The 16,562-nt window shown below is 41.7% G+C and overlaps 1 protein-coding gene across 2 annotated transcripts in view; it reads right to left on the bottom strand.

Annotated features, from left to right (window-relative positions):
• Nucleotides 1–13,246: 13,246 nt before the first annotated feature.
• The window catches only part of pcnx2 (pecanex 2), a 29,115-nt gene continuing 25,799 nt past the window's right edge, over nucleotides 13,247–16,562 (bottom strand). For both annotated transcript variants that reach the window (XM_071409449.1, XM_071409450.1), the window contains exons 31-34: nucleotides 15,801–16,075; nucleotides 15,188–15,363; nucleotides 14,142–14,575; nucleotides 13,247–13,860 (exon numbers count right to left, since the gene is read on the bottom strand). In XM_071409449.1, the coding sequence (XP_071265550.1) occupies nucleotides 13,690–13,860; nucleotides 14,142–14,575; nucleotides 15,188–15,363; nucleotides 15,801–16,075 (1,056 nt within the window). In that variant the 3' untranslated portion in view covers nucleotides 13,247–13,689. The remainder of the gene's footprint in view (nucleotides 13,861–14,141; nucleotides 14,576–15,187; nucleotides 15,364–15,800; nucleotides 16,076–16,562) is intronic.

Here is a 16,562-nt window from a genome sequence, read left to right as displayed (position 1 = left end):
ATTGATTTTATTGATGTATTATATTAAGTTAAAATATGTGTTCATTCAGTATTGTTGTAATTGTCTTTATTACAAATCAATTTTAAAAATCGGCCGATTAATCGGTATCTGCTTTTTTTGGTCCTCCAATAATCGGTATCGGCGTTGAAAAATCATAATCGGTCGACCTCTATTCCGTATACATTATTTGTCTTCAGGAAGGCAGTGAGTTGCTGGACAACAGCTTTTCAAAAGAAATTGAAAGGAATGGGAGGTTTGATTATTTATTTTTTTTCATATTTTTTTAACCAGGTAGGCCAGTTGAGAACAAGTTCTCATTTACAATTGCAACCTGGCCTGGATATAGGCCGATTTAGTTTTTTACATTTTCCGGGTCAAGGTTTGGCTTTTTTAAGAGAATCTTTATTACTGCAACTTTTAGTGAGTTTGGTTCAGATCCGGTGGATAGGGAGCCATTTATTATGTTCAACATAGGAGGGCCAAGAGCTGGAAGTAGCACTTTCAGTAGTTTAGTTGGATTAGGGTCCAGTATGCAACTTGACGGTTTAGAGGCCATGACTATTTTCCTGAATGTGTCAAGAGATACAGGATTAAAAAACTTGAGTGTCTCCATTGATCCTAGGTCCTGGCAGTTCTGTGCAGACTCAGGACAACTGAACTTTGGAGAAATACGCAGATTCAAAGTGGAGTCCGTAATTTGCTTTCTAATGACCATGATCTTTTCATCGAAGAAGTTCATGAATTTATCACTGCTGAAGAAGTGAAAGCTATCCTCTCTTGTTGAATGCTGCTTTTTAGTTAGCTTTGCGACAATATCAAAAATACATTTAGGATTGTTCTTATTCTCCTCAATTAGGTTGGAGAAATAGGATGATCAAGCAGCAGTGAGGGCTTTTCAATATTGCACAGGTACTGTCTTTCCAAGCTAGTCTGAAGACTTCCAGTTTGGTGGAGCCCCATTTCTGTTCCAATTTTCTGGAAGCTTGCTTCGGGGCTCGGATATTTTCTGTATACCAGGGAGTACATTTCTTGTAACAAATGTTTTTTGTTTTTAGGAGTGCGACTGCATCTAGGGTATTACGCAATGTTAAATTAAGATCCTCAGGTGATTAACCGATTTTTGTACTCCGACATCCTTGTGTAAGTGGAAGGAGTCTGGAAGGGCATCTAGGAATCTTTAGGTTGTCCGATAATTTATAGCACGGCTTTGATGTTCCTTGGTTGGGATCGAGCAGATTATTTGTTGCGATTGCAAACGTAATAAAAAATGGTGGTCCGATAGTCCAGGATAATGAGGAAAAACATTTAGATGCACGATATTTATTTCACGGGACAAAATTAGATCCAGGGTATAAATGTGGCAATGAGTAGGTCCGGAGACATGTTGGACAAAACCCACTGAGTTGATGATGGCTCCGAAATCCTTTTGGAGTGGGTCTGTGGGCTTTTCCATGTGAATATCAAAAGCCACCAAAAATTAGAATATTATCTGCCATGACTACAAGGTCCAATGGGAATTCAGGGAACTCAGTGAGGAACGCTATATAAAATGATTGAGTAGGCTGCATAGATTAACTCGGCGTGATGAGCTGTACAGCAGACTCTCACAACTCAATCGCTGGTTGAAAACTGTTTTCTGCCCCTCTCAAAATATAGAATTTGTAGATAATTAGCCCCCTTTCTGGGACTCACCCACAAACAGGACCAAACATGGCCTGCTGAGGAGTGACGGACTCCATCCTAGCTGGAGGGGTGCTCTCATCTTATCTATGAACATAAACAGAGCTCTAACTCCTCTAGCTCCACAATGAGATGGGGTGCAGGCCAGGCAGCGGGCTGTTAGCCAGACTGCCAGCTTAATGGAGTCTCCCACTAGCACAGTCAGTGTAGTCAGCTCAGCTATCCCCATTGAGAACGTGTCTGTACCTCGACCTAGGTTGAGCAAAACAAAACATGGCGGTGTTCACCTTAGCAATCTCACTGTAATAAAGACCTCCTCCATTCCTGTCATTATTGAAAGAGATTGTGATATGTCCCATTATGCCTGGCAAAAACCAAACACTGCATTCCACAGTAAGAATCTTATACCAATGGTCAAGCATGGTGGTGGTGGTGGTGTGATGTTTTGGGAATGCTTTGCTGCCTCAAGACCTGGACTATTTGTCTTAATAGAAGGAACCATGAATTCTGCTCCGTATCAGAGAATTCTACAGGAGAATGTCAGGCCATCCGTCTGTGAGCTGGAGTGGAAGCTGAAGCGCAGCTGAGTCATGCAGCAAGACAATGATCCAAAACACACAATCAAGTATACATGAATATAGCTAAAAAGCAACAAATGTAAAGTTTTGGAATGGCCTAGTCAAAGTCCAGACCAAATCCCAATTGAGATGTTGTGGCAGGATTTGAAACGAGCAGTTCATGCTTGAAAACCCACCAATGTCGCTGAGTTAAAGCAGTTCTGCATGGAAGAGTGGGCCAAAAATCCTCCACAGCAACGCGAGAGACTGATCAACAACTACAGGAGGAATTTGGTTGGAGTCATTGCAGCTAAAGTTGGCACAACCAGTTATTGAGTGTAAGAGTGCAATTACTTTTTCAAACAGGGGCATTGGGTGTTGCATAACGTTGTTATAAATGAAATAAGTATGTAATTGTTGTGTTTATTTGTTAACTCAGGTTCCCTTTATCTAATATTAGGTTTTGGTTGAAGATCTGATAATTCAGTATCAAAAATATGCAAAAGTAGAGAAAATTAGAAAGGAGGCAAATACTTTTTCACAACACTGTATGCTTAGTTTAATACACTGAAAAGAAACTTAAAGATACCGAAAACCTTTTAGTCCAATCAATGTTGCAAAATATCGTGTGTGTTTTTTTTTTAAGTTGTGGGACTCACCCTACTTGTAGACTAGTTGAACGCTTTTAGTTTTTGTTTTCATAGACTACCTAGCTAAAATGCTTGCTAGTGTAACTTCTTTGCATGGGCAACAATGAACCAGCAAAACCACAAGTCCAAATCCCTATCTCCATCCATGGCTTAGGAAAGGGCCGATTTAGCAAGCTAGCTACTACAGGACATCAACACCAGCAGACCAGAAACAGACACGTTTTTCTGACTGATGACGTTTTGCTCAAGATGTGATTTGATTGGTGTGGAGCCAAATCCAAACTGGCCTCCTTTTGGGAGAGTTTTGCTGCGCCAGGACAACCCACAGATGACCTCAGCTCAACGCTGATTGGCAAATTGTTTTATAAGTTTTTCAATCAAGGGAGGCCAAATCTTTGCTGGCATCAATCAATCAAATGTTATGGCGGCAACATCTTTTGTTCCAGAAAGCATCAGATACATGGGCTACACATACTGAGACAGAGGGGCACAGTTTCCCTTGCTCAGATGATTTCTCTGGTGAGATTCAGCCACTTGCGAATTTAAGGAAAATTATGAAAACACAGAGAGATGAAAGTTAATGTTAGAATTTTTATTTGTAAAATATCTGGGGAACCTGGCTTCCCTTGGCATCCATGAATGCATGCCACTGCTGAAGGGAGGGCCATCCATTTTTATTTCAGAGAACTCCATGTAACCCTTATTAGAAATAACGTACCCTCCCCAACCATCATGTGGAGTCGAGGTAAATGTGGAGTCACACAATGATATGTTTTGTTGTCCTCCCACCACGATGTGGAAAAGGCATGAAGAGTTTATTAGGCAAATTAAATAAGTTAGAATGAACTTCGCACATTGATGAGCTTGATGCAGATTTCCAATACATATCTATAAGGATATTTTTTGTATGCTGGTGACATGATGATTGGTGCTTGGCTGCCAATAAAAAAAAATGTATGATCTTGCTCATTCATATCTCATTATGTAACCTCTCCACTTTATCAGCGAACTGTTGTCTAAAGTGCATGTGCCTTTCTTTAAAGAGCATGTGCACATCGGCGTCGTTTACAATGGGAGCCAATTATGCACAGCGTGCGGAACAAGCAAGGAGGTGGGCAGAGCCAAGCATAAGCTAGCGAGATCCTAGCCGAGGGTTTTTGCATATTTCTGTTAGGGAACGCCAACTGCTGCGTTTCCAGAGCTTAATTTGAGCCGGAACAGAATCTGGCACCGCTCAGATTTGACTTTATTTGTTCCAGTGCCTATTTGCCCTGATCGGGTACCTCTTGCGGCATGATTTACTAATTGTTTAACTTTTTGCACTATAAACATTTGAATAAAAGCTATCCGAGTTAAATCAAGTTGCCTCCTTGTTATCCCCCCCCCCAGAAAAACCGTCATGTAAAATTGCTGTGTAATCATCTTATCCTGCCACACTGATTCCAGACCTGCTCTCTTATACATAGAGTTTAAGGGGAGGGCCGGTGGGGTGAGTAACTGATCTTGACACAGGTCTTGGTAGTGGTGGTCAGCTAGTGAAGAGGACCCAACATATTCACTTCACGTAGACTAGGCTTGTCATCTCCCTACTGAATTTGAAATGTGGGAAAGCCAAACAAAAAATTTATAAGAAAAGGCAATTGAGTTTGATGATGTTTTCCAAGTCCAAAAAGTTTTTTAACTTTTTTTTATCAGGCTGTAACAACAAAATGTGGAATAAGTCAAGGGGTAAGCTTAATTAGATGATGCACTCACTGTATGACATATGTGCTTACAGGCCTTGTCATTAAAACAGAATGACATTTAGATACACACACACAGAGTGGGAGAGAGCAACGTAGTGGGAGGATGCTGCTCTGGGCTGACCTGTTGATCTAGCTAACGTTAGCTAGCTACATGGGTGACAATGCAGCTAGCTAGCTTAACCATAATATCTAGTGGCAACCTAATGTGATAGCTAGTTAGCTATTGTCACACACATCTGATTAATTTGTTCACTCGTTATGCCAATGACAAGGTGGCTAGTTAGCCAACAAACCGAAATCATATGGAAAGCTAAAAACATGAGATTAAACTCATGTCTGTCAGATCCTAGGTTAGCCAAAGCTAGCCATTTCATTTGCACTCTCCCTCAAAACACAATATCAACAGCAGAATTATATCTGAGAAATACTTATCTTACTCCAGATATATTTAATATTACAAAGGTGGAAGGTAATAAAGTGTAACAGAAAAACGAGTCCAGGCTCTGTCGCACAATTGGCCCAGCATTGTCCGGGTTAGGGGAGGGTTTGGCCGGCAGGGATGTTCTTGTCCCATCGTGTTGCAGCGATGAGACAAGACTGTAACTACTAATTGGATACCACAAAATTGGGGAGAAAAAGTGGTAAAAGTTTAAAAAAAATATATATAAATTACCTCTGATCGTGTCTGGCTAAGAACACACGAACAAAACTCTCAACAGTGAAGCTGCGTGCTTCACTTCAAGAGCCGTGGTGGAGACACGGGGATTGACAGACAACTTTTCTCAGAGTTTTGATGACAAGCTATTTTGAATACACTTTATTGGTCAAGAGGTTGTGAAACGTTCATACAGACATAAAGGTGAACAATTAGTATCGATTCATGTTAAAAAAAAAAGAAAGTACATAATGTAGCGGGTTTCTTATGTACCACAAGAGAACCAAGAAATGAAGAGTGACACCACGGCTGTCTTTTGGGCTTTTATGTTGATCTGGAATAGTATTGTGAAAAGACAGGATAGGAACACATCAGTCTCCAATGCACCATCTGACAAGTTGTTCTTTCTCTCTCAGTGTTTTCTCGGACTCACCCAATCACACTCATACATAAAGCCATAATGTATACTATAAAATAATAACCAGTCCTTAATACAAAGAATGTATAATCTTAATTCTTAGACAATAGAACCATACCTGCAATAGTATTATGAAAAGACAGGACAGGAACACAACAGTCTCCAATGCACAATCTGACAAGTTGTTCTACACAGGAGCATGAAGAAAGGTAAAACACATATCCCGTCTCACATCCCCAATACATTGTTAGGTGCTTTCAGTGTTGACAGTACCAAAATACAACAACTCATGTACAAAAACACTGCAACATAAACAAGTTACAACTTGAAATCGCCTCTATTCCATTCAACTGTAGAGGACCAAACTACATCTCCCACAATGCAACGCCAGCACCAGTCGGCAGCTCAGCTAACCGTCTGCATCACAGAAAGGCATGCTAACGTAAACTCACCCCATTCCATACAAATGTGCGTAACCGCGACATTCAAACGAGGCTACAAACTTTTTTCGTCATCATTGCATGCGATCATCATTCTCAAAGCCGCTGTTTACTTCTAAGATCACTTTAGCACAGCCCTAAAAACCCGATTCAAATTCAACACAAACCTTCAAATAGGTATGTAATGAAACATTATATAAACTCGTTATAGTGTTTTATTTACATTTTAGAGGCGATAAGGTGATAAGTTGGACAGTTCGAGTGAAAAAAGCTATTTTCCCACACGACATCTGTCCTTCTCACTACCACGCATTAGTTTCGCTTCCCCACCCGCCATTTTTAAAAAGATCCGACGGGGCTCATTGCCTGCTTGAATTATGCAGAAACGGGCAGTGTTTAGGTCATGTAATCGATTTTGTAGGAAAGGGGAGAAATTGTACTTTACAATGGTATTGACATTACAGTTGATCTGGAAGTATTACGTTTTTGGGGCGCTAAAATAAGGGCAATTGTACGGACCAAGGCGATGTACAAGTTTATGTGAGTTTACGTTAGCTAGCAACAGCAGCACTTTTAGCACTCTGTAAACTATATTAATAACAATTAACAAGAAAGTTACATGTTTCAATAGTCTCACACCCCCTTATAACAATATCTACAGCATTAACCTTGGGATGTTTTATTTATTTCACGTTACAGACTAATCTGCAACACATACCTTCCTCTCTCAGTGTTTTCTCGGACTGAGGAGAACGGGAGCTACGGGTAGTACCAGGGTGTTAGTAGGTGACACAAGCACCCAGATGAAATAAAATACATTTAATCAAACAAAACCCGAAGATGTTAACATCATTCAGCTACTGTAGCTGCCTACCTAACATCAACAGGTAGCACCAGTAGCGCAACAATTAAAAATAGACACCAAAAGTAAAGTTCCTGCCGATCATAGCGATCTGACTCCCCCTTCTGTCTGAACTTGGAATATTCCTGTTCGCGGGCTTTGGCCACTGACCCTTAACCTGGTTGTTCTGTTCTGCGTTGTGTACTATTCTAATAATTAGAAGTTTGATGGAATAACCATTTTAACTCTGCTACAATAATAATAAACAAATTTGGAGTTACAAGGTTTTAATCCAACAGCGATGATACAATAATATAAATCTATGTAACTGAAGTGATTTGGTAAAATGTAACGGATTAAAAGTAAGTTAGTTCTTTCAGAAATTACTTTGAATAAAATAAAATGTTATTTGTCACATGCGCCGAACAGGTGTAGAGTTTACCGTGAAATGCTTACTTACATGCCCTTAACCAACAAGGCAGTAAAAAAAAAAAAGAAGAGTTAAATAAATAAACTAAAGTAAAAAAAGTAACACAATAAAATAACAATAACGAGACTATATACAGGGGGTATCGAGTCAATGGTACAGGTTTGTCGAGGTAATTGAGGTAATATGTACATATAGGTAGGGGTAAAGTGACTATGCATAGATAATAAAGAGTGAGTAGCAGCAGTGTATAAAAAGGGGGTGGCATCAATGCAAATAATCTGGGTAGCCATTTGATGAATTGTTCAGCAGTCTTATGGCTTGGGGGTAGAAGCTGTTAAGGAGCCTTTTGGGCCTAGACTTCCAGGTGGGAAAGGGCAATGTGGAGTGCAATTGAGATTGCATCATCTGTGGATCTGTTGGGGCGGTATGCGAATTGGAGTGGGTCTAGGGTTTCCGGGATGATGGTGTTGATGTGAGCCATGACCAGCCTTTCAAAGCACTTCATGGCTATAGACGTGAGTGCTACGGGGCGGGAGTCATTTAGGCAGGTTACCTTGGCGTTCTTGGGCACAGGGACTATTGTGGTCTGCTTGAAACATGTAGGTATTACAAACTCGGTCAGGGAGGGGTTGAAAATGTCAGTGAAGACACTTTTGTTTGGTCCATGCATGCTCTGAGTACACATCCTGGTAATCCGTCTGGCCCCCGCGGCCTTATGAATGTTGACCTGTTTAAAGGTCTTACTCACATCAGCTACGGAGAGCGTTATCACATAGTTGTCTGGAACAGCTGGTGCTCTCATGCATGCTTCAGTGTTGCTTGCCTCGAAGTGAGCATAAAAGGCATTTAGCCAGTCTGATAGGCTCGCATCACTGGGCAGCTCACGGCTGGGTTTCCCTTTGTAGTCCGTAATAGTTTGCAAGCCCTACCACATCTGAAGAGCGTCAGAGCCGGTGTAGTAGGATTTAATCTTAGTCCTGTATTGATGCTTTGCCTGTTTGATGGTTCATCTGAGGGCATAGCGGGATTTCTTATAAGCATCCAGATTAGTGTCCCGCTCCTTGAAAGCGGCAGCTCTAGCCTTTAGCTCGGTGCGGATGATGCCTGTAAGCGATGGCTTCTGGTTGGGATATGTACGTACGGTCACTGTGGGGATGATGTCATCAATGCCATCGGATGAATCCCGGAACATATTCCAGTTTGTGCTAGCAAAACAGTCCTGTAGCTTAGCATCCGTGTCATCTGACCACTTCCATATTGAGCGAGTCTTAGTGCCAGCATCGGTTTGTGGTGGTAATTAGACAGCTACAAAAAATATAGACAGGCGAACAAAACCTAGAGACTACCTTAATATTAGATATCGCGCACCAGCTGTTACTGACAAATAGACACAGACCACCACCTCTCGTCTTACTGGAGGTAGCTATTCTGTCTTGCCGATGCAGGGAAAACTCAGCCAATTGTATATTATCCATGTCGTCATTCAGCCACGACTCGGTGAAACATAAGATATTACAGTTTTTAATGTCCCGTTGGTAGGATAGTCTGGAACGGAGCTCACCCAGTAAAAAAAAGCTGTGCCCCACTCCTTCCCCTAGCCTCCCAAAACTCTCACTCCCTTCCCCACAGCCTCAGCAGTGTGGAGAGGTGGGATTAGATTCAGGTGCGAGGGCCTGTTTGGGTTGGACGGGCCCCAGTCCAGAACAAAGTGTTTCTGTCTGCACTCAACCCAGTTAACAGCTTATTATGAGATGTTGCCATTCCGAGATGTCAATCAGTCGGAGGGCTCTGAACCAGCTGCAGGCTCTGAAAACATTTGACTCTAAGTTTTTAATGGGATCCCTTTACATGCCCCCTACCTCCACAAACCCAACCAACTACTGCCCCCATGATGGTAACAAGAGCTACTCCAGGTATTCTCTGGCAAACATTAAAGCCCCCAATCCAACAGGAGAGAGATAGAATGGCAGAATAGTATATATGGTTCTGAAAGAGGCGATTGCGTAGGTGCTGACTGACGTGGAGCCGTAACGGTGGTCTGTATCTGAGACTGGTCTCACTGACTAACAAGTATCCATGAACCCTTTCACAACAGCCTGAAAACTGCCTTACAGCCATATAGGAGCCAGAATGACGGTATCTACTGATGCCCAGAGGGTAGTGATTGTATGGCCCATAATGAGGGTTACCACTGAAAATGTGTTGGTCCTGACTGACTGACAGCCTCTATGTACGTCTATGGCATGCAGTGAATACTCTAGCATGGGAATACTGTAGAATGCGGTGATCACAGTTCTACTGTCGCCATCAGAGGCACAGGCTTTTGGCATAGATGGTAGAGCTCTCATCTAATTTCTGGACTGCACCCTCTTACAGCACTGCTCTCTCTCTATACATTGATCGACAGTGGTGGAAAAAGTACCCAATTGTCAAACTTTAGTAAAAGTAAAGATTTCTTAAAAGAAAATTACTAAAGTAAAAGTGAAAGTCACCCAGTAAAATACTACTTCAGTAAAAGTCAAAAAGTATTTGGTTTTAAATATACTGTACTCAAGTATCAAAAGTAAATGTAATTGATAAAATATACTTAAGTATCAAAAGCAAAAGTATAAATCATTTAAAATTCCTTATGTTAAACAAACACGAAGGCACCGTTTTCTTGTTTTTTAATTTTATTTATTTATGGATAGCCAGAGGCACACTCCAACACCCAGACATTTGTGTTTAGTGAGTCGGCCAGATCAGAGGTAGTACAGATGACCAGGGATGTGCGTGAATTTGACCATTTTCCTGTCCTTCTAAGCATTCAAAATGTAACGAGTACTTTTGGGTAAAAAGTACATTATTTTCTTTAGGAATGTAGTGAAGTAAAAGTTGTCAAACATATAAATTGTAAAGTAAAGAACAGATACCCCAAAAAACGACTTAAGTAGTTTACACCACTGTAGGTTAAGGTTACACTATATTTAGATACTCCAAATACTGCCTGAGACACCTTTAATATTTTTTACTCTGTATCCAATAAATAGTGATCGAGGAAGATCCCATTATAGCGCGATTGACATTTAATGGTAATTTCCGATTGAGCTGACATCCAGGCTGGGAGTCCCATGGGCGGGGCACAATTGGCCCAGCGTCGGCCGGGTTTGGTCGTCATTGTAAATAATAATTTGTTATTTAACTGACTTGCCTAGTTAAATAAAGGTTAAATAAAAATAACAAATAAAAAAACATTATGTAGCGTTTCCGGTCTCCGTGAACACGGAAACATTGCCTTTAATAGGTGCATAGCCGGCAAAGGGCGATTGGATTGAATCTAACCCTAAATGTGATGTTCTTTGTTCAAATGTATATGCATGAAATGTACAATATATAAAACATGTCTCGCACTGTCATAATGAGTAGAATATTGGATGTGCAAGATTTTGGCACAATCAAAATGTTTGCCACTGCAGATATGGCACTGGGGTTAGAAGTTAACCACCTTCATTTATTCACATTCATTGACTTAATAATAAGTATCTGAAATTGAAACATTCATTTCCCAACTGCTTTTCTATAATTTGCAGGCTCTTTATCGTTCTACATTAGATCTAGCTCTCAACCACAGTGGAGCCAATGTGTACAACAATCCCAACGCTCTGTCAAAAGTTAATAAAGATTGCGTGTTATACGGTTTTGGAAACTCCAGAAACTAATTTCATATCACCCCAAAATAATTTTACAAATACAGAAGGTAAACTTACTGTGCGCCGTTTAACCACACATAGGTGTTATGCGTTGCACATTAAACTGAACTGTGATACTTCCTTAGCTAAATGGAAACTCGGGAACACAAAGAAATTTGTCTCGAAGCTGTGTCAAACAAATCTGTGGTAAAACAGCTAACAGTAAGTAAGTCTATTTTTTATTTTATTTTGTAAAGTTATTTTTTGGATGATAATTAAGCTGAGTGTTGAAGGTTTCCAAAAACGTTTCGCAATCAAGGATAAATTGTTTCTAGACAAATCACCTCAGCTAATCTAGAGACGTTGAATGACTCCAATGTAGCATTGGCATCAGACGGGCAACATTAGATCCAGCCTTATATCTGAATGCATTCAACATTAAGCATGTGCACCACAGGCGACTGGTGGCACCTTTATTGGGGAGGACGCCGGGCTCATATGAATAATAAATGCCATTTATTGCCTTTTATTCAAAGTGACTTAAAGTCATGCATTCATACATTTTAAGAATGGGTGGTCCCTGTGATTGAACCCACTAGCCTGGTGTTACAAGTACCATGCACTACCAACTGAACTACAAAGGACCAGTAATGACTGGAATGGAATGGTATTGACACATCAAACACATGGTTTCCTTGTGTTTGATACCATTCCATTCACTTCATTCCAGTCATTATTATGAGCTGTCCTCCCCTCACCAGCCTCCTGTCATGTACACCATAATATTGGTGTGATATTGGGCAACTGCTGACAACTGTTATTTCACCACTGGTTAACAAACTCTGGCTCTCTAATTTCAGAGCACATTGTACACCTTTTAATAAACTGGTTTTAGAGAAAATTGGATCTGTTGTATTGCATGTTGCACTATGTGTGTAAGTCATGTAGCAATCCATCAGTTTTTAAACCTCCATTCTCTCATACACACTATGCTTTTATTTTGGTTGACTTCCAGTCGACTCGGTTCGACAACTCACTTTGGGACATGATCTAGTAAGATCATTTGGTGGATTTGACCTGATCAATATGGGTGTGGCCATCTGAATTCGCAAAACTCGTGCAGCACACCATAATATGGTAACTGCCCTCTGGGCCACCATAATCACAATTTTTTTTAACTGGTCGTTCAGTACCGTTTCCGTGTCTGTTGAATTCAACATTGTGTACCGTTCTGGCATACTGAACGCAACCCTGATGGCTTGATGCCGAAACGTTTGTTTTGTTTTTTCACCTTACATTATGAACTTTTCTGCACAATGCACTTTTTGGGCATCATGATGTCCCAATAAATAATCTCTATTTTTGCATTTAAACCTGTTTTGGATTTTTCCTCATTTTCGACAGTGTGCGGGTCTCCATCTCTCCCAGTATTATTATATATTTTGAAACCTACTCACCTGTAACAGACACTATTTGATATAAAGGTCCTTTAAAGAGCGAATATGGACACCCATCATTTCATTAGAGGCCCAGTGCAGTCAGAAACGGGATTTTCCTGTTTTATATACACTGAGTGTATAAAACATTATGACACCTGCTCTTTCCATTACATAGACTGACCAGGTGAATCCAGGTGAAACCTATGATCCCTTATTGATGTCACTGGTAAATCCACTTCAATCAGTGTAGATGAAGGGGAGAAGACAGGTTAAAGAAGGATTTTTAAGCCTTGAGACAATTGATACATGGATTGTGTATGTGTGCCATTCAGAGGGTTTTTACCCTTAGTGTGGTAAAAATAAACGTATGGAGGTGTGCTAGACAATCTATACTTAAAAGGATCAGTTGTGTATTGTTTTTAAACATATGCATGCTTTTCTCCCACAAGAAAACATCTGCGGTAGGATACACCTGAGAATCCTCTGCAGAGGCAATCGAGGAGAGGAGCAAACTCCTCTGTTCACCTATTAACGAATTGACACTCAAAACATATGGGGACCAATTATCAGTTTCCGGGTCATGGAGGAGAGGAAGACGGAGGAGTCGAGGAGAGGACTTACTTTTGCACAATTGAGAAAAGGCTTATGTGTTGTACTTTCCCAGCCAGCACCTCACCAACCAATAGAGATACAACCTTTAGAAAGTGACAAAATACTTTCCAATTTATGAACGCTCAAAACTTTGTTTCAAGCACCTTTTGTTAGGTTTTTTATTGGTACACTGAGCACATTGTGAAAAATTAACATCAGTCCATGGAAAGTGCCCATATCTCATGCACCAGATATATCCTTAAAGTGATCTGTGATTATTGTTCACATTTACTCCACAGTATGAAATGAATCCAGTGATCCAGCGACACCCTGAACACGACTGAACCTTTGAATGTGTTTAATTTGTTAAGTGTTTATGAGTTTTTAGTACACTATTAACACACCACATAATTCACAACCCTTTGGACAACCCTCCCGGTATAGGATCATGAACGGTGCAGGAGTTGTCTTTCTTACAAAAAAGTTTATTTTGTCACTCGAGCAACAGGCATTGTTGTTTACATTCAGAACACTGGGGCTGAACATGCTGCAGAGTGAGGCAGGTGTTGGTGGTCTCAGATAGTCTTTTGCTCTGGAAGTTCGTGGGTTTCAGAAGTTGTTGTGTCCTCCTGGCTCTTATCTGCGACCTGTGTGCAGCCTTTGTCACTTGAAGGCTTGTTGTCTTTCACGCCATTGGGAGTGTTGGAGTAGGTTGCATCTATACTCTCGTAGGGCTCTGATGTCCACTGGGGGGCAACAGAGAAAAGATAGATTTTTAAAAATTCATTCAGAATTATTTCATTACATTTATTTAATACAATCTGAAATCTGATGCATTGTACCAACTAAAAAGCAAATTTAGTCTCATTTGAATTTGACTTATTTAAAGGTTCTGACAAGTGTCCCCAATCAACTGTTGACATTAAATGCTAACATAGGTAACCACAACATAGTTAAACGTTAATATAGTCTCATGAATTAAGCTTAATAAATGCTACTAAATATGTTATCGGGCTGGAGCTTCTACCTGTGTGGCTCGGCTAGTGGACCGGCAGGAGGGTCCACCCATGGCGATGTTGACGCTGCTGGATGACTGCGTGTCCGTGGTGTTGCCCCCCTCGGCCGCCGACAAGCCGGAAATGACCAGACCGCTGGAGAAGCTCCTCTTGCCGAACAGCAGGCTGAGGGTGGAACTGGAGGAGGACACCTGGCTTGAGCGGTGGTGGGCTGCAGCCTGGAGCTGGGAGCTCAGTTGGCCCCCGGCCGTGGAGAGCCGCGGCACCTGGGAGAAGATGGAGGCGATTGAGGTGTTGAAGGACAGCTGGCTGTTGGAGAGGCGCTGCACCAGGCCGTTGGCAGAAGCTGACACCTGCTGGCTGTCCAGGATGGGCCCTGACTGGCTGGTGACTGGAGGCCGCTGGCTCTGGGGCTGCACTGAGCGGCTCCGGTACTCTCTCCTGGCTGGATGCACATAAAGAAAAGAAGACACAGTCCGTGTCAGAACCTAACATGTCAGAACCATGAACATAGCTGTCAGAACCTAACGTTTCAGAACCATGAACATAGCTGGCAGAACCTAACGTTTCAGAACCATGAACATAGCTGGCAGAACATAACATGGCAGAACCATGAACATAGCTCGCAGAACCTAGCTGTCAGAACCTAACATGGCAGAACCATGAACATGGCTGTCAGAACCTAACATGGCAGAACCCTGAACATAGATGTCAGAACCTAACATGGCAGAACCCTGAACATAAATGTCAGAACCTAACATGGCAAAACCCTGAACATAGATGTCAGAACCTAACATGGCAAAACCCTGAACATAGATGTCAGAACCTAACATGGCAAAACCCTGAACATAGATGTCAGAACCTAACATGGCAAAACCCTGAACATAACTGTGCAAGACACATCAATGTACTCTACTTAGATGTGTAATGCTTTCATGGTAAGGAAACCAATATGTAAATTAGTAACTTGGGTGAACCATCCCTTTAAACGTATCATGTATTGCATTTGTTGAGCATACGTGTGCATCTCCAGTAGAGAAAAGCTGGTGAACCAAACCTGCAGCGTGCTGCCTATTGGCGTGAGAGGTCCTGTTGGGCCTGGCCTGGTAAAGACTCAGGCTCTGGGAGGTGATGGAGTTTGGGTTGTGGCTCAGAGAAGAGGAGCCGCCTGCACAGTCCACATCCTCGATGTTCACACCACTGTTACAACTGGTCAGGTTATCCTTCCGCACCCTGCAACACAACACACACACACACATAGCGTGTGTGTGTTACCTTTATATTACCTTTATATGCCGTCCGACAGCTCTATTAAAATGATGTTTAACTCAAGGGCAATGAATCTGAATTGAAAAATCTACATCTAATGTCAATCGAAAGCATGGACCTATAAAAGGCTTACACAGTGCAGCCGTACCTCCAGCCAATAAACACTCTAAACATAAAAGTTCCATTAGCCTAACAGAAGATGCTAATGGTCAGTTAGTTATTTCAATCTCTCTGGATGCAGCCAAACATGTCGCAGCACTTTAGCCCTATAGGGTTTGGAAAGAGTGGTGCTGTCACAGCAGAAAAGTCCCTGATTGGATTCCACCCATAGGGGAGCAGAGCTCTAGCAGACTGGTTGATAAAGGATACTCTTCTGTTTCCCCTTGGCAGCCAGCACTCACCGCAGCCACTTGGAGAAGAGCCAGGTCCTGATGCTGTCCAGGCTGAGAGGGCCGCCCCAGATGCTCCTCAGCTGCTTGTGGGTGCCCATGTAGGAGGTGGTGAGGGGGGACACGTACATGGGGTAGCCCAGTGGCTGGTCGCACGACGAGTTGATCATGTTTCGGAGGGCCTGCTTGGAGTTCTGGATGCTGCCGCGCTCTGGGTTGCGGTTGCGCAAGAACACCAGCTCCTGCTGCTGGCCGGCCCACAGGCCCCTTACACACTCCTTATTGATCTAGAAGAGAGGAGAGGATGAAGAGGGTAGTATTACTGACATATGAATACACATGACACAGTCCAAATCCATACTTCTTTGATTTAAATCACCATTTTAATCAACTATGATACTAGGATTAAATCATGACTTCAATCTACTGGCGATGGCAGAGAGAGGGATCAGGGTAGTACTATTGACACCTGAAAACACATCACACACCTTGTCCAATTCCACATTTCTTTACTCTGATTAAATCACAATTTTAATCAACTGGATATGGCAGACCCATTTGGATAAAGTTTCTTTACTTCATTAACCAAACCAACAACTCGTCCACCCCTCACTGCTCACTCTAAACTATTAATATACAGTGCCTTATGAAAATATTCAAAGCCCTTGACCTTTTCCATATTTTGTGTTTCAGACTGAATTTAAAATTGATTAAATTGAGTTTTTTGTCACTGGCCTACACACAATACCCCATAATGTTAAAGTTGAATTATGT

The sequence above is a fragment of the Salvelinus alpinus genome, chromosome 7, assembly GCF_045679555.1.
Source record: "Salvelinus alpinus chromosome 7, SLU_Salpinus.1, whole genome shotgun sequence".
NCBI lineage: Eukaryota > Metazoa > Chordata > Actinopteri > Salmoniformes > Salmonidae > Salvelinus > Salvelinus alpinus.
The sequence above is the reverse complement of the archived record's forward strand: the minus strand, read 5'-3'. Positions and strand labels throughout refer to the sequence as shown.